The sequence below is a fragment of the Natator depressus genome, chromosome 9 (genome assembly GCF_965152275.1).
Source record: "Natator depressus isolate rNatDep1 chromosome 9, rNatDep2.hap1, whole genome shotgun sequence".
Classification (NCBI taxonomy): Eukaryota; Metazoa; Chordata; order Testudines; family Cheloniidae; genus Natator; species Natator depressus.
The window spans coordinates 89,529,569-89,553,223 of NC_134242.1; the positions used below are offsets into that span (position 1 = coordinate 89,529,569).

General features: G+C 41.4%; 1 protein-coding gene across 6 annotated transcripts in view; it reads left to right on the forward strand.

The window, feature by feature from the left end:
• Window positions 1–12,218, forward strand: part of IL1RAPL2 (interleukin 1 receptor accessory protein like 2) — a 673,060-nt gene extending 660,842 nt beyond the window's left edge. For 3 of the 6 annotated variants that reach the window (XM_074962588.1, XM_074962585.1, XM_074962587.1), the window contains one exon: window positions 9,625–12,207. In XM_074962588.1, coding sequence (XP_074818689.1) covers window positions 9,625–10,322 — 698 coding nt within the window. In that variant the 3' untranslated portion in view covers window positions 10,323–12,207. Of the gene's footprint in view, window positions 1–7,623; window positions 8,818–9,624 lie in introns of those variants that run through there. The other 3 variants (XM_074962584.1, XM_074962590.1, XM_074962589.1) reach the window with 3 other exon arrangements.
• Window positions 12,219–23,655: the final 11,437 nt, after the last annotated feature.

Sequence of the window (23,655 nt, forward strand, 5' to 3'; positions counted from 1 at the left end):
GACCTCTGGCTTAGGGTCTGATCCTGCACCAGTGAAGTCAATGGGAATTTTGCCATTCACTTCAATGGGAGCAGGATCGGAGCCTTACGAAGGGGAATTCTGCAGAATGGTATGCCATAGTAAAAAGGCTCATTGTCAGACAAAAGTAATTGTCAGAGGCTGCTAGGAAGTGTGATCTGTGCACAGCGGATTGTTATTGTATCATTTAAAATGGGATTCTCTCAATAATTACCGTTCAGGCAATTACTTATTTGTCCACAGCAACCTTACAAATAAAGCATTTCCTATTGTCTTCTATTTTTTCTGATTTTACAGTGAGCAAATATTATACTTTTGTTTCCAAGTTAACAACATCAGTTGAGCCATTTTTAAATTAGAGTTTTGTCCAAGTGCTGCATTGAAAATGTGGACTGTGTGCATAATTCCACTTTTTCAAAGGGATGTGCACTGTTCAGTTATCTGATTCTGTTGCCCATTTCTAGTTAGTAAAATGCAGTTATCCATTTCAGATCAATTCCGCTGCAATGTCTGAATATTCCGCTGCATGTGTTGATGTCTGTAACCACAGTGACACATCTATAGCTGTGTTTTTCCTGATTGGTTGTGGGACGAGTGAAAAATGACATTGTAATGTGCATAATATTCATGGATTCTGCATGCATGGTTTGTTTGCATTTATACCACGTGTTTTTGCCAAATTGTTGAGATGCTCCTGCGAGAAATATGCTTTTGAATATTAATTTAGTTTGCAATGTCTGTATTCAGTTAGCTTCTACTAAGACATGTTAGAAAAGGGAAATCTGTACCTCTGTGTATGTGTTAATGTAGAAGAAACATAAACATAAAACCCGACTATATCTGCTCCTAAGTAGATGTACAGAAAGCCCTGCCCTACACTGAGGCAGTTATAATCAGCTGCTTTAGCAACTTGCCTGCAAAGGAACCTGGTAATGTTTTCCCAGTACCACCAACCTCCACCACACACCCCAAAAATTTAGGCACCTTATTTCTCAAGTATGTGGATGAGTTGGAGGCAGGGCCACGGCTTTACCACCTGCCCCCCTGCCTCCCTCCCTCCCTCGACCCCCCCCCCCCGCCCCGTCACTAGCTAGTCAGAATGCACATTGCCTCTTTGTTACACATGGAGCAAATGCTTCCCTGGCGTTTCTGAAGGCATTATAGCAGTCCCTGCATTTGCAGCCTGTAAGCTGTGGCTACTTACCCTGTCCCCACTGCAGTGCTCCTTTACCTCTACAAGCCATCAGATAGGGTCTGACCTTACACCACTGAAGAGCATTGCAGAATTGGGGGCTCAGCCCTTAGACTTTTGGTCCCTATCAGCATCAGCATATCATACTGCTTCTTAGCAGGAGTTAGAAAGGTCAAAACATTCCCTTCTCTCCCCAAAAGAAACTGTTAAATGGAATTGAAAGGGTTAAATTCCTAGGAAAGACTCTCTTCTTTCCTGGCTCAAAGTGCAAACCGGGAAGTGTACTCCTTCCTATCTGAGAAACGGTTACATTAATAGGTGAGATACTGTTGAGAGAAAACACAGATCTATTTGCCATAAAAACCCCAGTGGGCTTGATCACTAGCAGGGATTATATTAAGTAACTGTGGTTCAGATACAGTCTGTGCAGCAGGGTTTGTTTGTTTTTTAATGTAGTAATAGTACAAAGTGAATTAAAGAGAGAGTTTAAATGTATCCTTTTAATGATAAACATATTGAAGGCGAAGATTTATCTGACATGAGTCTGTTTCTCCCAGCTGCTGCAATAACTAGCGTGCAATTTTATTTTTGACTACCTGTCATTCAGACACTCAACAAATACTTGTCATCATTTTGGGTATTCATTTAACATCTCCTGGAATGCTCATTTTATGAACATTCACAGATGTAATATCTCTTTTCTCCTCTCCATCCTCTCTGCTTCAGCATTATGAAAGGGCTTGATTCTTTCATGTAGAACCTCGAGAATGCTTAATCAAACTTAATGACGACAATGCAGGATAAAATATGTACTTGAAATTAGCATGATTTGTGTGCCTGGGATTTGTGAAAAAAAGGAACTGTATTTCTAGAGGAAAACTTGGACTACTGTTAAAAAATATTCAGACACACAAACGTATGTCTTCCTGCATATACGTGTGGAACATACCTACTTGGTTGTTCTATTTAATATTGATCTTACATTACACAGGGTTATCTATGGTAGATTAAAAACAGAACAGGCAGAATAGACTGCACAATTTGTTTTTTAACGAATCTCTCAAAAGCAACAGTGCTGCTGGACTATCTAGTTCTTAGGTGCAGATTCCTTCAGGGAAAAAAAGGGATTTATTTTTCTAGCGAAATGCTTTCATGTACTGTATTTTGTCATCTGATAGTGCAAATGACACTCAGTATAATGCAGCACTTTCCCACCAGATGATCTGGGGTTTTGCTTCGTATAACTTTGCGCATTTAAGATTATAAGATTCCAGTGCTATAGTCAATCGTGTATCCTTTGGAAGGCTGGTTGTTTAAGATAATCTCTGCAATTGTGAACTGCTGCCACAGGAGGGTGTCCATTATTGCTCTGACTTCCCGGCATGAATGCATACAGTTGCTCTCTGGACTGGGAAGTATCCAAGTATAGATTTGTTAAATAGTGTTTGATAGTTTATTTTGTCTCAGGGCATTTTTGAACAAACTGAAAAGCTTACCTCAGTAAAATCAAAGGGCAAGTTTGATTGTGGTTTAATCAAGTTGATTCTTAGCTTAGCCGCTGGGGGGGAAATAATAATAGTCTCTCTACATGGAGGTCTTTAAGAACAGGTTGGACAAACACCTGTCAGGGATGGTCTAGGTATACTTGGTCCTGCCTCAGCGCGGGGGGCGGACTAAGGTGACCTCTCAAGGTCCCTTCCAGCTCTACATTTCTATGGTACTGTCTTTATATGCAGGATATAGAGCCAGATGGGCAAGCTACTCAGGGGGAGTGAATGGGCCATAACCTAGCCTCAGATGCCGAGCAGAGAATTCCCCTGTTGGAGAGGGAACTTCCTGTTGGTACGTCTGTGCCATATTCAAGCCCTGCATTTGTGCTCTTCGCTCTTGACTCCGGGGAGTGCTGGGGACAGGAAGGGCCATACACGGGGAGCATGAGCAGCAGCTGTTGTTGTCAAGTGGATTCTGGCAGCACAAATCAAAAGGCATCTTCCATTTTGGAAAGTGGGAATCTGTCTTGCAGAGGCCAGATCAGACAAAGGCAGATTGCTGCTTACAGCAGGCTCTGCTTTCTGTGTTATTGATGCTTGATTAACAATAATATCCTAGCAAAATACAAGTGATCTCTGCCTTACTGAGAGAAACACGGGGAGGGAGGAGGTGTAATGGAGTCTGCCTGTGTTGGGATCCCAAAAATCAAGAAGACCTATTTGTAAGTCTATTCCAATAAACTAACTGGGCGTCCCCAAACCTCTGACTTCCAGAAGCTGGAACTGGATAACAGGGGATGGATCACTCAATAAGTGTCCTGTTCTGTTCATTCCCTTTGAAGCACCTGGCACTGGGTGTGGTCAGGACCCCTGGCACGCCGGGATGCTGGGCCGCAGCAGAGCCCCAGGCACAGGGCCGGCAGCCCGGAGGGACCCCACGTGCAGGGCGGCAGCCAGGACCCTGGGCGGAGTTTAACCGTTAACAGAAACCAATAACCATCAAGCTTATCAGTTAACCAGTTAAACTCTTACATCCCTATTCTGTGGACAGTTATGATTTTCATTAAATGCCATTTTCTAATGGAAAAATGTTCCACCAGCTCTAGCTGTCATATGGATGCAATAAAAGCAGAAATCCCAAAGTTCTTGCTCAGTGTTTTACTCAGTCCTTACTCAGAACATAATCATTGCCTGACTAAAGGCTTAGTAACTGAACAAGGATCACAGGGTTTCGACCTGTTTAGTGGCGTAAGTTCTATGACCTAGAAAACTTCCTGTAAATCTTGTTGTGGGGTAATCAGCTTGCCCAGAGGGACTCCAAGTTCATCATAATTTAATGAAGCTGAAGAATAGCGGAGATGACACAGAAGAACCCTTCAGCCATTGCATTATACAGAAGTAGAGGATATTAAACATTGGTCACTATATATTGCAAAGAGGAGACTGATGCTGATGGAATTATAATTGTCACAGAGGAAAAAGAAAATCAGCTTTCACTTCTGGGGTCCCGGATTGGTTACAATTTGAGATGGGCCTGGACCAGAACATAGGAACATACTTCAATCCCTTTCTCTCCCTATTCCCTACCGAAACCATGGAAAAGTCTTGATGTGTATCTGAACTTCATAACCCTGGTCTTACCTCTGTGACAGGGTGGATTAGAACCCTGAATACTGACACCCTCAAATGATGGGGTAGTTCATATCCAAATCCAGGTTGTGGATCCAAACTTCACAGCTCAGGCCCTGCTCTATGTGCAGTGCAAATTAATTTGTTAGTCCCCTGCGTAGTAGATGTGTGTCCACATCAGTCTGTGTAATTACGCTATAGTGTATAGTTACCACACAATTTGACATGAATTGAACAAGAGATCAAGGGCTATAGTAAAAGGGCAACCCAACTCACACTTGTCCTCCTAACAGTTTAATAAAATCCCTCGAGATGCCAAAACCAGGATGTGCTGGTGCCAATTCGTCCAGAATAATGCAATAAAGCACTTTGGTAGCTAGCGGGCCCAGACTGTAGAGAGAGGATAGTTTTGGGGCTTGGACACTGGATTATAGCTGGCTCTGCCAACCTTCCTTTGTGACCTTGGGTAAATGATTTAATCTGACCGCCCCATCTCTACTATTTAGCCCAAGTGAAGGGAGAGAATATGTCTCTGCTCTCATCCTACTCTTCCGCCAGTAGATGTTATTGCCCTGTTAATTCCCACGTCCTTTTTCCAGGGGCTTGTGCTTGACCACTGCAAATGAGGGGAGGGAGTTGACAGGCCCCATGCTATCCCCATTTCCCATATTCTTGTCCAGGCCTAACATACAGGCTAGCCATACAAGTTTTCTCAAGATAACTATTAGGAATAGGGCTTCCAAAAACCAAATGATCTGGGAGCATATTCCTCCCTGATATAATTCTGGCCATGCACCAGGGAGGATGTTTGCTTTTTATTCACTTTATTTACAGGTAGGGTGACAAAAGGGACCCAGTTCATTGAAACCACCTCAGCTGAACAATAACAAACTGAGAGCTATAGGTTAAGAAGACAGGTCCAACATAATGGGGGATTTCCCCTCCGGCTTATATTGTTTTATTTCATTTTTGTTCTACCACCTATTAGCAAAGGCGATTTTATAAAATGGAACTAATAAATACATTCGTAGAGATGTGTGCTGTATAAGGCAATAGATGGCTTTGGTATTTGAACTTTACAATTTCCTTTAGTGTCTGATGTGAGATCCTAAAAAAAATCCTTATGTAATAACGCTACATTCAGAATACATAATACATACATTATAGTGCTACTGTATTTACCTTCCATTGTGTTTACTCTTTGCTTCTTTGCTTCTCTGTGTCAGCTCCCAGTCAAGTCTGACTCACAAATGCTAGATGGGAAATTACACAGCTTGCACGGTGAAGCTTGGTGCTCCCACTACCCCATTTCGAGTTACCGCTTGCTCTTTTCTTTTGCTACAAAGGGGAGTCCCGATTCTGCACACCAGAGGCTAATGTGTTTTCTTTTCACCTTCTTTAACTAGCTTATCCTGCCACTCAAGGAAAAATTCCTGTGCCACTTGAATTTTGTAGGGTTTGGGTTCTTTGTTTACTTTCTCATCCTCTTCTACAGTACAGTACCCACCAGCCAAAACAGCTGACAAAATGGACCATGTGTTGCCTGAATCAGACTCATAAGTAAAATGTAAAAGATGCCTTTTGCCTATTTTAATCAATGTTAAACATTTCTCCTTCTGTTTTATTTTGTTTGATTGGCTTGGTTTGGTTGGAGGGGGATTCGGTTTTTTTCATTTTTTTGTCAGTGCCCATGTTACTTCGCTGCCCTTTGAGAATCTTTATGGTCACAAAATGCTGCTGGTCAAAAGCAGGTTCTCTTGATCGAGACAGGAAGCAGACTTTCCCCTTTGAACCTCACAACTTCCACGCCCAGTCCCTCTCATTTCTGGCCAGATCCTCAACTGTTGTAAATCAGCATTGCGCTGTTGAAGTCAATGCAGCTATGCTCATTTCTACCAGCTGAAGATTAGTTATGCCACTCCAAGAAATACAATTGCACTGAAGTAGTTCTATGTTGCTTTTGAAATTTGCAGAACGTTGTGATTATTTTTTTCTTTCCAGCTGGTGGTAGAATTGGCAGAGGAGAATTCCCCTACTTAAGTTTCACATCTGAAATGTTTTCTCAGAGCTCTGTTTCACAGATGGCATAAGAGCGACAGCAGAATATTCTGTGCCTGTTGCAAGAGAATCCCAGCCTGCCTGTTTCACCACAAGTGGGGGCATTACAGAGAGGGCAACAATGCTGGCTTTGTTTTAGTGCACGTTTTCCAAATCACAAGGCAAAGTTCCCCTGTAAAAATAAATGTGGTGGATAGATCCTATGTTAGGCTCCAGCCTCTGTCCACCACCACCACAAGGGAACTGGATTCCAGCCATAACTTGACAGCAGAAAATTCTCCTGGAAGAAGAGACCTTCCTGGTGGTGTGACGCCGGTACAGCCAGTTCCTGTACCAGCCACCCAACCTAGCCCCACTTGGTGTGGTCAAGGGTGGGGCTGTGCCGATCCTCCACTGGTATAAAGCCCCTTGGGACCATAGCCAAGTGAGTTAAGTTAGTGCAGCTCCAAGACTCCTTGAACTCACACAGGAATCTGGCTGGCACAGACTCAGGGAGTCACAGGCTGGAACTTGGCGTACTGCTGTGAAGATATTGGAATGATCGTGTATTTATGGGCCGAGCAGTTTCAAAACCTGCTTGCCTTTCCTTTGGGATGCATAGAAGGGTGCGTCTAGTTGTGTGCAAGCCACTATTCTCAACTCCATCCTCACTGCCCCAAAGGATCCCTTGTTCACTGGTCAGGTCTATCTGTGACCCAGCTGCAGACTTGAGGTTTGAGAAAGGACTCTGAAGGTAACCTTGTAAGGGCTAATTCTAGTCGCCTGTAGAAAGAGCTCTAAATGTTGCAATGGCCACCAATTAAACTGCACACAACAATAAAGGAGAAACACAGAGGGGTGAAGAGCTCACATGGGGAAGCCAGGGTGTCTTTTTTCCCCCCAGAGCACCTCTTCAGCTATAGAGGATATAAGAGCGAAGTCTGGTGAGTTTTCAATTGAATTGATATAATATTGGATTTATTGTTGCAATTAAAAATATCACTACAATTTCTTTAAGAAGATAAGTGCAATGGATTGATTTTTTATGTGTTTTGTAACAGACATGCATAGTACCTGCATAGCTATGCATAAGTATTAAACTGGATACGTGGGACTTTCTGGTAGTGACTGAACAACATCGGGTCCTATATAATAAAAATGGTCTTGTACACACCCGTAGTCTGAATTTCTTGAAGGAGAAATGGAAATGTATCAGGAAAGATGCATGATGGTTTGTTGTTTTGCTGTATCTTGCAGATCCAACCTCTAATGATGAAGCTTCCCACCTAACTTCTTTCTTTTTGGGAGCAGAAAGAAAAGAAGAAAATGAAGAGTCTGAGCTGTTGATACATTGGGATAATCTCTTTCCATTGTATTGAACATTTCTACCTTTCCTTAAGTTTTGTTTCACCAGTTCTGCTGATCTCTTTCCTGTTGCTTCTGATTTTTACTCGATTTTGATGCTGAATTTTCCCTTCAATAAGTGAACGTTTTAGAGAGAGCAATGTTTTCCCCTTAGAAAATATCAACCGAAGAAAAACAATTCAAAGAACTGTATATGCTGCATGAGTAAACTATCATAAAACTTTCACTAAAAAGATTGTTGCATAAACATTTGTACTTTATGTGTATGTCTTGACATTTTTGTTTGTCTGTAGGGTGTATAAAAATTTGATTTTTTCACATGTGAAATAATTTCTTCTTGCTGCTAAGTGGTGAAATAAAACACTGGTAAAGGCAGATTTTATGCTAAATATACCCGAGTCTCCTGAAATGAAGATATTTTTGAATGTTTGTTGGCCTGTTTTGTAGCTCTCTATCTGGTGGGAAGTGGTGTCAATAAGCATGCTGTGACATTTTGCCTGGGACTAGAAAAATAAGTATTACAGTAAAAGCCGTTGATCAATGAAGTGTACTGTAACCATTCGTCCTGCTAGAGGTCAGTATGTGTAAGACAGATCCTGCCCTGTGCTGAGTAAAGGCCTGTTGTGTGCAGCTCCTGTGTCTAAGTCTTCATTTGTAACACATGCTTTCCCTCCTTTCTCAGACTGCATGCCTTTGAGTAGCATAGCTGCGAAGGACAGTTTGTGTAATAAAAAGTAAAAGTAAAGTGTTACCAGCAAAATGATATGCAACCAAAGCACTTTTTTCTTCTGTTCTCACTATCTTTATCGCTGTTTATTATTTTTCTGGGCCTGATCCAACACCCACTGAAAGTCTTTCCATAGCTTTGAATGGGTTTTGGGTCAGGACCTCTGTAAATAGATGTAAAGAGGTCCATGTCAGATTACTTTCATTGGCCTCTCTCCCCCATTCTCCTTTGTTGGGCATATCAAACGCACAAACTAAGATTCGACCCCCAGAATATATTCTGGGGTGATAAATTGACCTTCTGAAACAGGAAGATGGTGAACAGCATCTCTGCTTACACCAACACCTTGTAAATGTTAGCATGCATAAATACTGTAGAATATGTATTTTCCTTGTCAGTGGTACCTCAGAAAATAAACACCTCTGAGTAATTCTACATTTGCTTACATTTTGCATTTGTTTGGGGTTTTTTTCCCCCTATCATCTAATGAAGATTCTGTTAATTATCTCGTGTACGGAGAAGCATAGATTTGCAATACTAAAACAGATCATTGGACCTCCAAGATTGTGGTCAATATGTGTAGAAGAAGGTAAAAGCTGCCCATGTTGCACCTTTCCAATAACATAATTTGTACATGTGGTGATGGAGAATTCCTTCCCGAGCACCGGTTAGCTACAATCCATACACCCCAAAGCATCCTTGCATCCTTCCATTCTTTCCACCTTGAAGCATAAGAACTGATTACCTTAGCTTGCATCCCAAGAAATTTTAGTAATGGCCATAGCATGTGTTGTGAATTTTATACTTTACGCAAAAGTTAAATTGATCTAGAGCTAAAACCTTTCTGTGAATGAAAAACAAATATTGTAATTTGTATGTCACTGAAATGCAGCTGAATGGTGAGGTGGTTAAATCAGCCTCAGCTATACTGTGATTAATATGGGGAAACATTAGGAGCTAGACTTTTTTCCTTTTCTAAATTTTATGTAAATAGAGAGATGTTGTATATTAATGTCCAATCATATTTTTATTGTAAAGCTCCATTAAATGGTGTGGGATCAGACCCTTAGTGAACCTGGGTATTTTAGTATACTTAATTGCAAGGCTAATGGTTTAACACAATGGACTTCTTTATTTTATTCTCTCTCTCTTTCTATAATTTGTAGCATACATTGAAGATCTCACAAGATGCGTTGAGCAAAGCAGAAGACTCATTATCGTGTTAACTCCAGACTATGTTCTCAGGAGAGGATGGAGTATTTTTGAGATGGAAAACAGACTCCAGAACATGCTAGTCAGTGGAGAAATCAAAGTTATTTTGATCGAGTGTACTGACTTAAAAGGGAAAGTGAATTACCACGAAGTGGAATCTTTAAAGCACACCATCAAACTTCTCTCAGTGGTCAAGTGGAAAGGACCAAAAAGCAGCAAACTGAATTCTAAGTTCTGGAAGCGCTTAGTCTATGAAATGCCAGCAAAGAAAAAAGAAGTTTTATCTCAGCGCCAAGTCCTGGACTCTGCAGAACAGGGACTTTTTGGAGACCTCCAAACTGTACCGTCTCTAGCTATGACAGGCGCCTCTGCCACTTTCGTAGCATCTCAAGCAGATCTAGCCGATTACCATCAAACGGATTCCATGCAAATGAGACATTATTGCAGAGGATACGAGTATGACATGTCAGCTGCAACCATGCCAATAGCTTCCATAAGTAATCACCACACCTATTGTAACATACCCTTGACACTACTAAATGGACAGCTACCTCTTAATAATACCATGAAGGACACCCAAGAATTTCACAGGAACAACCCATTGCTCCCTTTATCATCCCAGGAGCTTAGCTTCACAAGTGATATTTGGTAGTGAAGATGAGAACTCTTTTGAGATGCTTTCTGAGCACCACGAAGACAGATTTTTAAAGAACATTAAATTGATGCCACGGGGTGCCGAATCATAGTTGAGGCAGAGGCACATTTACTCACTTTTGTACCTGAACTTTTTTGTTTACATTTCCAAATTACTGACAAAGGGGACCTTCTTTTGTAGTTCAATATATAGTTCATATAATTTAATGTACAGTTTTCTTGATTCTTTGAAGGGGGAAACATATCCTTTGAGTTTAACGTATATGTTTTACAGCCTGGTATGGATGGAAGTTCAATACTGTATTTGATCTCCGACATCCATCTTTATGTAATGGCATTTCAACAATTTACACAGAATTTAAAAACAAAAGAAAGTATAAACTTTAGTACAGATTGCAAATTCTAAACTTAACATGCTATAAAAGAAAATATGTCCTTGTAGAGCACACTGGATGAGCCATTCTCAAAAGAAAACCTTAGGAAGCACTTCCCATAAGGTTGTCACAAGTACATTTTAGAAGATGCCCAGCTGATACAACAATGTGGATGAAGAGCTACTAGCTTTATCAATACAGTGCACAGTAACTTCAGAATAAATCCACTGCTCACGTCAGCATCCATTCATTTTGTTAATGAGGCATATCTTATTCCTAGCAGACGGTTAGCTGTGTGTTTTTATTAACAAATTGTGAGAATATTGTCAGCTGTTTAGAATGATTTCAAACAACTTTTCTGTGGTTTATTAGGTTTCACAAATGTTACCGTTTTAAATGGGAGTTTTTAAACACTTTAAGTACAAACTTCATTGTCTGTTAACAAAATCATGATTTCCTAAAATCTCCTGACGTGTTGTAAGGTTTGTACTAATGGCCATGTACTTTTACATATTGTTTTCCAAAATTGAAACAGTTGCAATTTAAAATGTACACGTTACTGAGAATATTAGCAGTAGAAAATTAATACAGCAATATTCAGAGATCAAGAGCTAAATTATTCAGGTTTACTACCAGTATGACTTCAATTGCAGTGATAATCATCTGAAATGTAGTTATGAAAGAGAGAATATGCTGTCTCTATATCTACCTGTCAATTTATATATCTTTTACTATGGCTCAAGCACAAGTATTTCTTTTCACAATGCTTCTAGCGATACGTTATGTAGATTGGGTTGCGTAAGCAGCTCTTAAGGTCAGTTCATGCATCTCTTACTCATGGGAGTAGTGTATGTGTCAAATGAGAATAATGCTACTTATCCTTCTTGGTAAGCATTCTGAGCTCTAGGGATGACAATCATAGAATCATAGAATCATAGAATATCAGGGTTGGAAGGGACCTCAGGAGGTCATCTAGTCCAACCCCCTGCTCAAAGCAGGACCAATCCCCAATTAAATCATCCCAGCCAGGGCTTTGTCAAGCCTGACCTTAAAAACTTCTAAGGAAGGAGATTCTACCACCTCCCTAGGTAACACATTCCAGTGTTTCACCACCCTCTTGGTGAAAAAGTTTTTCCTAATATCCAACCTAAACCTCCCCCACTGAAACTTGAGACCATTACTCCTTGTCCTGTCCTCTTCTACCACTGAGAATAGTCTAGAACCATCCCCTCTGGAACCACCTCTCAGGTAGTTGAAAGTAGCTATCAAATCCCCCCTCATTCTTCTCTTCTGCAGACTAAACAATCCCAGTTCCCTCAGCCTCTCCTCATAAGTCATGTGTTCCAGACCCCTAATCATTTTTGTTGCCCTTCGCTGGACTCTCTCCAATTTATCCACATCCTTCTTGTAGTGTGGGGCCCAAAACTGGACACAGTACTCCAGATGAGGCCTCACCAATGTCGAATAGAGGGGAACGATCACCTCCCTCGATCTGCTCACTATGCCCCTACTTATACATCCCAAAATGCCATTGGCCTTCTTGACAACAAGGGCACACTGCTGACTTATATCCAGCTTCTCGTCCACTGTCATCCCTAGGTCCTTTTCCGCAGAACTGCTGCCTAGCCATTCGGTCCCTAGTCTGTAGCGGTGCATTGGGTTCTTCCGTCCTAAGTGCAGGACCCTGCACTTATCCTTATTGAACCTCATCAGATTTCTTTTGGCCCAATCCTCCAATTTGTCTAGGTCCCTCTGTATCCTATCCCTGCCCTCCAGCGTATCTACCACTCCTCCTAGTTTAGTATCATCCGCAAATTTGCTGAGGGTGCAATCCACACCATCCTCCAGATCATTTATGAAGATATTGAACAAAACCGGCCCCAGGACCGACCCCTGGGGCACCCCACTTGACAGCGGCTGCCAACTAGACATGGAGCCATTGATCAGTACCCGTTGAGCCCGACAATCTAGCCAACTTTCTACCCACCTTATAGTGCATTCATCCAGCCCATACTTCTTTAACTTGCTGACAAGAATACTGTGGGAGACCGTGTCAAAAGCTTTGCTAAAGTCAAGAAACAATACATCCACTGCTTTCCCTTCATCCACAGAACCAGTAATCTCATCATAGAAGGCGATTAGATTAGTCAGGCATGACCTTCCCTTGGTGAATCCATGCTGACTGTTCCTGATCACTTTCCTCTCATGTAAGTGCTTCAGGATTGATTCTTTGAGGACCTGCTCCATGATTTTTCTGGGGACTGAGGTGAGGCTGACTGGCCTGTAGTTCCCAGGATCCTCCTTCTTCCCTTTTTTAAAGATTGGCACTACATTAACCAAGCATTCTCCAAGTTCTAAGTATCATTAATTAAATAATCGAGGAGTCTCGTGGAAACCATTAGGATTTGTAAGGACTAATCACGTGATTAAGGGTTATAGAATTGGGCCAATGGAGACAACAGCGTTTGAAGAAAAAGTTCAAGGAACCAATTCTGCAGTTCTTAGCGAGGCAAAATTCCCATTGACTTTAGTGAGAGCATGCCCAACATGAGAGTTTTGCCTCCGTAAGGGCTGCAGGATCAAATCCAGAAATATGTGCGTAGAAGGCAATGTTGCCCGCATTTTAATAGCCTTTTTAGTCTTGCTGCTTTCTGATTGCATAAGTTAAAGTTTGTACTCTGCACCTAGCTTCCCGTGGTTCAATCTGTAATCAAGGTATAGTAAATTCTCACATTTTGCAAATGTTTCTTAAATCATAAGTGCAGTAAAATTAAAATGAATACCAACTTAAGATCTAAAGAATTAAGTATTTGCCCAAAAGTTCATAAGAATGAACTCAAATGTGCAATAATCTGTCAAGTTCTGTATTTTTCCATTGCTTCTCTCACACTATTTATCAACTTTCTCTTGCACCCCTTCACACCCGTTATGAACTGGAATATTTTCATTCTGTTCTCAATAATACAGGTTTATTTTGTTTTTCTAAACATACATGCATTTGACACTAACATTAAACGTGGAAACCTAGAAATGATAGTCATTTATTACAAATGTGAAACTATAACTTACTCTTTTGTAAAGTTAAGTTCAACATATGTAGATATTTAATATAAATATTTTTCTATTGAGAAAGAAGGTGATTTTGCCTCCATTATAAATACATGTATTTAAAAAAATGAAATTTACAACATTTGCACTGTTTTATAAGTGTTACAGATTGTATTTACACTGGTTATGTTCTTTAATGCAAAGTGTAACTTAAAAAAAACTAAAACAAAATTCTGCATGAAGAGAGTTGCATATGTTTAAGTGAAAAGCTGTACTTTATTTTCATTTTCACATGATTCTAAAATCTTCTTAATTCACATAGAATGTTCAGTGAGATTTTTAACCCTACTAGTTCTGTATTGAGCATGCAAACTCTGAAAACATATGCAGGTCTATCTGCCTCTTTTATTTACAACGATTAAACATGGGTATCAATGTCAGTTGCTTGGCCACAATATGTATCTCAGAGCAGTAGATACTCAAGAAAAAAATGCAGCCACATTTTCATTGGGGTAACATGAAAAGAACAGGTTTGAACGCATTGTGTATTTATGTATCTATATATTTTAGTCCTAGATGACAAATCGCACTCTGCTTTTTAATCTGAGATTTACAATTGTGTATCACATACTGCTGCAACATATACATAACTTGGAACCTACCATACCCTCTGCTTTGAGTATGGGAAAGGGGAATAGGTCTTGCAAGGGATACCACTCATTTCAATTCACAATACAAAGAAATTACATGGTGGAATTCTAGTTTTTCCTTAAGTAGCAATTAAGCATCTGGATAAATTTTGTCAAAGGGTAGAATTTAGAGTTAAGTGGGACCTGCGTGGTGTGTGGACAATGTGCTGGTCCACTGTACCTGGGGTGAATTTAACCTAACAGCCCCTATCAAACTCCCATTAACGTCAATGAGAGTCTCTCTATTGACTTCAGTGAGAAATGGATTGGGGCCAAAGTGGCTTTTGTCCTAATACGTTCCAACATAAGCATGAGAACGTCATTACCTGAAATAAGGAACTGTATAGAACATGTTTAGCTTTTCTTTCTTTAGAAAAATAATATATTTGTTCTACTTGCTTAGAGATTTTGGCTGACAGAAAATAATTAGCAATGCAAAATGGCCATGAAGAGATGGGAAATTCAAAAGGAGGGAGGGGAATAGCAACAAACTGAGAAACATGCAGGCTGCAGACTGCAACTTACTCTAAGGATAATCAAATGTCTAAATGGTAACCACAAGGTTATTCTGGTTTGGGGTGACAGTCATCTTTTTAAAATGGCATATATAGCGTAGTAGTGTTTGAAAACTATTTTACATACATTTGTCCTATTGTGTGAAACACCTTCCAGAAAATCAAGTAGGAACGAAAAGACAATTTATAAAAATGAGATCATAAAGCTGGAAATATAAATCCATTCAGTCTTCCTACTAATTCTATTATAGTGAGGGAAATTCAGACAGAAGACCATTTAACTCGGACTGATGTGCCAATTCAGAGTGAGTATTGACTGTTCTTGGAATTATTTGTGTAATTCCAATGAATCATACTATGTGGGGGGGGAGGGGGGTTATAGACCAGTGTTTCATAGAATAGAATATCAGGGTTGGAAGGGACCTCAGGAGATCATCTAGTCCAACCCCCTTGCTCAAAGCAGGACCAATCCCCAATTTTTGCCCCAGATCCCTAAATGGCCCCCTTAAGGATTGAACTCACAACCCTGGGTTTAGCAGGCCAGTGCTCAAAGCACTGAGATATCCCTCCCCCCATTAAAAGTGGGCTTGTCCAGGATTTGAACCCCGGGACCTCTCGCACCCTAAGCAAGAATCATACTCCTAGACCAACAAGCCAACTTCAATAGTTAATATCCATTTCGCTGAATGAGAAGGCTGTATAATTAAATGTTGTCATCCTCTGTCTATATAAGGCTCATCTAAAGTCCATTGAAACCATTAGAAGGATTCCCATCAGCTTCAGTGTGCTTTGGATTAGACTCTAAAGATCCAGGTTTACTGGAATAATACAGAAAAGAAACACAAAGAAACAAAGAGGCGAATAACTATTTACTTATTAAAGCTGTCTACGATCAGACTTGGTTTTGTGTTTTGCTTTGTTTCAATTCAGTGCTAACACAAACTGTGGTACTTCAGGGCTCTTTAGCCTTGGGAAAGGAATTTAGTGTACCTCTTGATTATAAACAAGATAAGGACTTAGGGAAAAAATAACAAATGCCTTTAAAAAATCACTACCTTATGGTTTTAAAAATGCTTCTACTCTGTTCTCACCAGAGTTTCTCCTGGTTCAGCAGTCCATCCCTATTCAGCAGAATGCTTAAACACATGCTTAAATTCCATTTACTTCAATGGAACTTAAGCAGGTGCTTAAAATTAAGCACATACGTAAATGCTTTACTGAATTCACACTGGTCACTTTTTTAAAATGCCCTTTACCTGGCAATAGACCTTCTGAATAAACCCCAATAACTGAGCTTTATTGTACCATAAGGCTGAACAACCCAGAGAGAGTTTTATTGTAGGCTTTTTCATATTCTGGGATTCCTCTTCCTAATAGATGGTCTCTCTGGTCCCAATCCTCAGAAGTACTGGAGCTAAGGACACGCAGCAGCTCACAGGATTAAGTCTTCAGGAGCAGTATCCTAGCTGGGCTTTTAATTTTCCATCTTCTGAACTGATCTGAATATCTTGACAGACTCACCATTAACAGGTTCCATACTCCGGGCTGTTGAGATGAGAGAGTCTTCAATGCATGCTAACCTGGGACTGAACTCTTTCCAGGAAGTCAGTAGCTGATTTGAGATTAGAGGTTTCTTCTTTGTTTACAAGGTCAGTTTGGTAAGTTTTCCCAGCCACACCATCTGAGGCTGTGTGCAACTCCTCTGAAACTGTGCCGTAGCTCACAGTTGAACTCAGTACATGACAAGGATCAAACCACTGGCCATGTGGTATGCCAGTAAGGGGTGAGATAGCCCCTTACTGCTGCATAACCCAACCTTGCATCAGACCAATCTATCCCAAGGCCATTTAAGTCTGCTGTGGAGGCGATCTGCACCTAATCCACAGGCACCTGGCATGGAGCTGCTTGGTGTGGTGGACCAGAAATGTGATCTGTGTGAGCTCTCTACCCCCAAAGTGGTCTTTTTTGCATCTTCACCAGCTTTCAAACACCTGTGGGGACCATAGAAGTTTCTGGAACCCTCAGGAGTAAGCACCATGCTATTCAACCCAGGCACAAGGGAGAGACGAGACTATATCAGGGTCCTTGTATTCTTGTAGTTCACATATGACATTTGCCTGTTCCTAGGAGGATTACTGAGGGGCTCTATAGTAGGGTGGGGCCAGGTCCTGCTCCAGTACAGGTGCCCTCATCTTCAGTTAGTATCTGGCAGACAGAAACATCTTGAAACGGGCAGATGGAAGCTCACTGTGTAGCCCATTTAGTTTCCTCAGTTATTCAGCTGAGCAGTAACCTTCCCACCTCTCCTTCCCTGATATGCCCCAGGGTTCCAGATGCCATATACAGCAGCTCGGGCAGCGGTCCTACAAATGCCACCTGTGGGGAGGCAGCCACACCTGCTCTCCAGCCCTCAAATTAAGTGATGAGGGAGCACAGGATTCTTTAAACCCGTTGAGACTGCCAGCAGTATGGCCCTATTGCCAACACCATGTGATGGATGCAGATGGGTTCAGGATTGGGCCTATAAATCTATCTAGGATGTTTATTCTGCACCTGTTACCATGATGTCTTGATGATCTTACAGCCCAGTGCATGCCAAACTCCTGTTAGGAGCATAAGGTTAGAAGAGACCTCCTGTATCATCCAGTCCAGTCACCTGCTACCACAGGCAACCCCATCATATATCCCATTCACAAACTTATCAAGCTCTATTTTAAAAGTAGGTAGATCGTTTGCTCCCATTACTCCCACTGGAAGGCTTTTTTGCCAGCATAAACTACGCCTCCACTGGGAGGGCTGGCAGGCCTAGTTCTACCAGCAAATCCTTTTCTAGTGTAGACTCTAATGCAGCTAAGTCATTTATGAAAATAGGAACTTAGGCTCAAAAGTCTGTTAGATGCTTTTGAAAATTTTACCCTTGGTCCAGTACTCTGACAGTCCTATCTGGGAAGGCTGGTATGTGCTTTATGCCATCAGCCAGAAAAATAGGTACTGAACATTATAAAATAATAATGCACATGTTTGTTTAGTTGTGTAAATATTTGTCTGTTTAGAAGTTTATGAAAAAATGCATGAACTGTCCCCCCAGATAAACTTTTGGAAGTGTTTAACATTCAAATACTTACCTACTTTTCTGCCCTGATTAGCATAGTTAATATGAAAAACCACAAGATTTTTTAATACTTGATAGGTTATAGAAAAAAGTTAAATTAGAAAATGGGAAAGTAACAGCCCACTTGTGTTCCATAAAGACAGTGCTGGTTTAATTTTCCTTGTCGTTGAGATGTATTTAACCTTCCTTCCCTGAAGAACTGAGCTGACCTGCCTGTGACGCTAAAATAAGGATGTCTTTTTCAATAATTAGAATAAGAAGACATTTGATCATCTTAACGGTTAACACACTAATTACCCTTCATGGAGAAAATCAAACTAGGTGTTTAACACGCGCACTCTAAATCTGTAGCAAGTGGAAAGCAAAAGCTTTTGAACCTTGCCAAAACGTTCGTCATTTAAATGATAAAACAGTAACTCTGCAATAAAGCAGAACACAAGCTGTCAGCATTTTCATTCCATTGCAATGTGGCTGTACAGCTCTAGACCAAGCAGGGCAACAAATACATAAAAAATTCAGTTTTTCAAGATGAGCCAGATTGTTATGGCAGATATACGGTAAACTACTCCCCTAATTCATTTTTCACCAGTGCCAGATACCATGTAATTGGCTGTATTAGGTTGTAAGAGCTTTATTTTCTTCAGTACAAGCAAGAGCAAAGTCCAAACAAACTCTCTTCTATTGGATGAGTGTTATAAGCTTCCTTAAGGCTTTAAAACGGTTTCTGTTGATGGAATATTGAGTGGTGTACATGGCTGTCTGGTATTAGCGTTGGCCAAAATTTTCAAATATAGGTCCCTAAAGTTAGACCCCGAAACAGGAGTAGCTTGATGTGCAGAAGTGCTCAATACCCATATCTGTTACTAAATCCAATGGCACTAATATTATTCAAAACCGGTGGGACTGGGGTTGAGGTCAGTGGGATGACGAACATGCTTAAAGTGTGTGCTTGGGTGCGTTGCTGGATAGGGGCCCAGAATGCTTAGCACCTTGTTGGATTGTGCTCCATGTGTATCGAGTGATTTGTACAACACTCTGTGCCCTGCTCTGAAGGAAGAGTATAGCAGAGCCAAGGTGAAGATGAAAATTCTCATAGAGAGGAACCCTGGTGTATTTGATATCTGAATGCAAACGATATGGAATTCAGAACTTGGCACTGGGCTTCGTGACATGGAGGGGTGACTCACATGCAGAAAACTCAAGCGGAGGTTGCTTTTGCTACCAAACACATTTTCAGGAGAAATCCAGACCCTGATCCTGCATAGACTTGATGTAAATTAGCCTTCTCAGAGGATACTCAATAAGAACCACATCTAATGAGATGTGAAAAAGTTAACATACAATATACTATGACCAGTGTCTATGCGAGTCGAATGTAACATCTGCCAGCAGCTACAAGGGAGCATAGAAAAATTAATCCCCCAACAGAAGGGATTAAAGAGAGAGACCCCAATTTTCAAAAGTCACTTCTTACATTGTGCATAGAGAATGCAGAGCTGTCCCACAAATACTACCACCATTTAAAATCTCCAAAGCCCTTTGAGAAGAGGACCTCAAAGCTCTTTGCAACCATGAAATAAACTTGAGACCACATCACTAGGGCAAGAAAATGTTGCCATCCTCAGTTTTCATAAACGGGCAGGAACAGAAGCTAGATCTCCCAACTCCCAGGCCTGGCCTACGCTAACGCTGTAAGTTGAGCTAAGTTACACTAGGTAAGTTATGTAAGTAACATAACTTAAGTTGACATACCTCAGATGGACATGCAGCGGTGTCCACACTACACTATGCCAACAGGAGACGCGCTCCCATCAATTTAGTGTGTCTTCATCAGACCTGCTAAATCGATGCTGCTGCATCAAACTCAGCAACGCTGATGTATCCATGTAGTGTAGACAAGGCCCCAGTCTTGTTCACTAATCTCCAGCTAATCCTTCCTCGGTTACAATACCAACAAGCCCAAGTGACCGTCTGAGTGCACAAAAATGTAGGATACGGGCTTGGAATAGAGGTGGCCACTTTCAAAGAGTGGGTCAGGATTCATTAGAAATCAATGAGATTTGGTGTTTGGCTGTTAACCTACAGTACTATTAAGAAAGAAATAACCAAAGATCAATAGATGATTATTTCCATTTATTCAGCCATTTAGACGGAGTGCAGATTCTGGAATACACTAAGGGAGAAATTCGCCCCTGTGCAGATGGAGTGGTGCACATGAGTCAACAGTGTGCCCTTGTTGCCAAGAAGGCCAATGGCATTTTGGGCTGTATAAGTAGGAGCATTGCCAGCAGATCGAGGGACGTGATCGTTCCCCTCTATTCGGCATTGGTGAATCTGGAGTACTGTGTTCAGATTTGGGCCCCACACTACAGGAAGGATGTGGAAAAATTGGAAAGAGTCCAGCGGAGGGCAACAAAAATTATTAGGGGGCTGGAGCACATGATTTACGAGGAGAGGCTGAGGGAACTGGGATTATTTAGTCTGCAGAAAAGAAGAATGAGGGGGGATTTGATAGCTGCTTTCAACTACCTGAAAGGGGGTTCCAAAGAGGATGGATCTAGACTGTTCTCAGTGGTACCAGATGACAGAACAAGGAGTAATGGTCTCAAGTTGCAGTGGGGGAGGTTTAGGTTGGATATTAGGAAAAACTTTTTCACTAGGCAGGTGGTGAAGCACTGGAATGGGTTACCTAGGGAGGTGGTGGAATCTCCTTCCTTAGAGGTTTTTAAGGTCAGGCTTGACAAAGCCCTGGCTGGGATGATTTAGTGGGGGATTGGTCCTGCTTTGAGCAGGGGGTTGGACTAGATGACCTTCTGAGGTCCCTTCCAACCCTGATATTCTGTGATTCTGTAGGCCTTGGGCTGGGGTGAATTTCACACTGTAACAAACAGAGGTGAAAATGAGGAAGAACTCATAGGAACTCAGCTCCAGCACTCACTGTCTTACTGTCTAACACTGGAGCAGAGTGTTAGAAAAGACGTGTCTTACTATTTCACTGGAAGAAGGGGGAAAACCAGTGAATATTGATGGAATTAAATGGAATAAAATTTGGCCAAGATCAAAAAAGCTCTTGGGGGGGGCGGGGGGAATAGATAATTGGACCTGCATGCCAATGCTCAGTCCTGTGTTCTGGTCCCTGCTTACTACCTTCATTGCGCATTACACCACTTCCCCCACTTTGAGCATAGATACCACACAGAATAATCTGTTGCTTTACACTTAATCCAAAGGAATAGAAAATAACCTGCTGCTTTCAGGCAGCCAGTCAATTTAATTCAATAGCCCGGGCCTGGATTTGTGGCTAAGTTGTCTCTTGATCAAGAGTAAAGCTTGTGCAAGTCTGCGAGAACCACCGCAGAATTTGTGTCCTTTGCCCTGTCTTTACTCCAACTATCCCATGGGACATCAGGCATATCTCTGAGAGCTAATCTTGGCACTTTCATTTGGGATCAGCAACCGCTGCTGAGAGAGGAAAACACAGAGGTTTACTATCAGCTGTGGGACATACGGTGATTTGGTTTGTACTTTGGAGGGACATAACTTGATAAGAAGATGAGAAGCTAGACTGCTTGATTGTGGCAACAGATTACTGGGGAAAGGAGGAGGCAGAACCTTGTATTGAAGGATGATTGAATCCTAGCAAATAGAAATGAGTCCAAACTGAAACTAACCTCTTGAAGCCCCTGGATTCTAGGAAATTCTGAATCTGGGCCTGAATTTCATTACTGGACCCCATCTTCATATTAAGTAGACCCAACTCCTTGGCTATGAGCATGCTTAGCCTATCAAAAAATTCCAATCCAGATCAAAACTTTGGCCAGCTAAAACCTATCTTTAGCAACAGTTTTAACTTGGAAAGTGCCTGATGGCAGAGCAAAGTAAGTTCATCTTATTGCACTTTAACTTCAAAATGGACAGCTTATGACAGAGCCAGAGAGAGAGAGTCTGAGCAGGAAAAGGCATGAATTGTAACAAATCGTCTTTACTCTCCTGAGACGCAGCCAGACCAGGCACCATATACAAATAATGGGAAACAGGATGAAGAGTTAGGCATATGAATGATTGGGTTAGGGTCAAACCAAAACAGACAACAAAACCAACAGTCAAAATGAGCAAATGCAGACCCAATCCTGCAAGAAGATCCGCCCAGATAACACTTGCACTTTTCAAGGGCTCAAGTCCCTTCACTGGGGTCTGTAGTGTAGACGAACTGGTTGGTACCCCTTTTAAATAGTTGGCAAGCCCTGCGAGCCTCCCTGTTTTCCTGGGGAAACTGTTAAAAGAGATACTATCCAATTCTTATATACTACAGTACAGACTCCATAGAGGTGTAAGTTCCACTCAGGCAGCTTCGATGGCTGTTTTAGGCCCTGATGCTGCAAATAGGCCTCGGTGATGAACATAAACAAGAGCGAACAGTAATGAAAACACTCCCTTAAAAAAAATCGGGCATTGACTCCCTTCCCCTTTAGCCGCATGTCATAAGCTTGTCAGGGCCAGGACTGGTTGTTTTACATGTCTCTAAAATAATTAACACACATCCATATAAATAATATAAATACTGCACCTGGCAGACGATGCTCAGTTACTATGTTAATAATGTATTATGCTAATGATCTGTCTAAAGTGGAGCGGAGCCAAGCGGAAGATGTGGGCTGAGGTTTTCAAAGCTGCCTAAGAGATCTGGATGGCCGATTCCAAGTAAAGGCAAAAGGAAATGTGTTTCTAATGGCTTTGAAAAGCTCAACCATAAACATTTTAAATGGCAGGAGATAAAGATGGAGGACTACAGAATTACTGTAAGGCAACTACATGCTAAAAAGTAAGGTGAGGTTGCACGTAGCTGAAAGCTCCAGGAGTCAACGAAATAGGGGCAGAATGCAACGAAGGCCGCGATTGCAAAATGCTGCAAAACTAACCTTTGGGCTGCTAAGCATTTTTCCTTTTTGGCAGCCAAACAAATGTTATGAAAGAATAACTTTCGGCATGCATTGTATCCGGAGGGTTAACAAACATGTATAATAACAGATGCAGAGATAGGGCTGAAACTGGCAGACTGTGCTTCCTCTTTTGAATGACTGGAGAGCTATGGAGACTCAAGGGATGATGGGAGTTGTCTGTGCTGGAGAAATAAGGTCACAGGAATCGTCAGAGGGGCCTTAGGAGTGATCATAGCAACAGCACAGAAGACAGCCAGGAAAAACTTCTTGACTTTAAAAAACCAGATTCTCATTATTTTACACTGACCACATTGCACTATCTTTTAATAATGAGGGAAAATAAAAGCCTAATGAAGTAAGAGTGACTTGTAAGGGACTTAAAAGAACATGAAGGAGGTACTGCAGGAAAAGAAGCTATGGAGGAATAAAGCAGCGGGTCTCCCATGTGATTGTTAACAATGGGCAAATCTCAACAGGTTCACTGCAGATACATCAATCCAATAGGGGCTTGGCTCAAGGTATTGCTAACAGGATAATACAGAGCCTTTCACCCCTAAGACAGAGGTTTAAATCCAGCCAAGTTCAGTAGTGGGCTGATAGCCAAAACCCGCTGCCATCTGATGGCCATTAGTGGCCTGTGTGCAGTGAGTTGT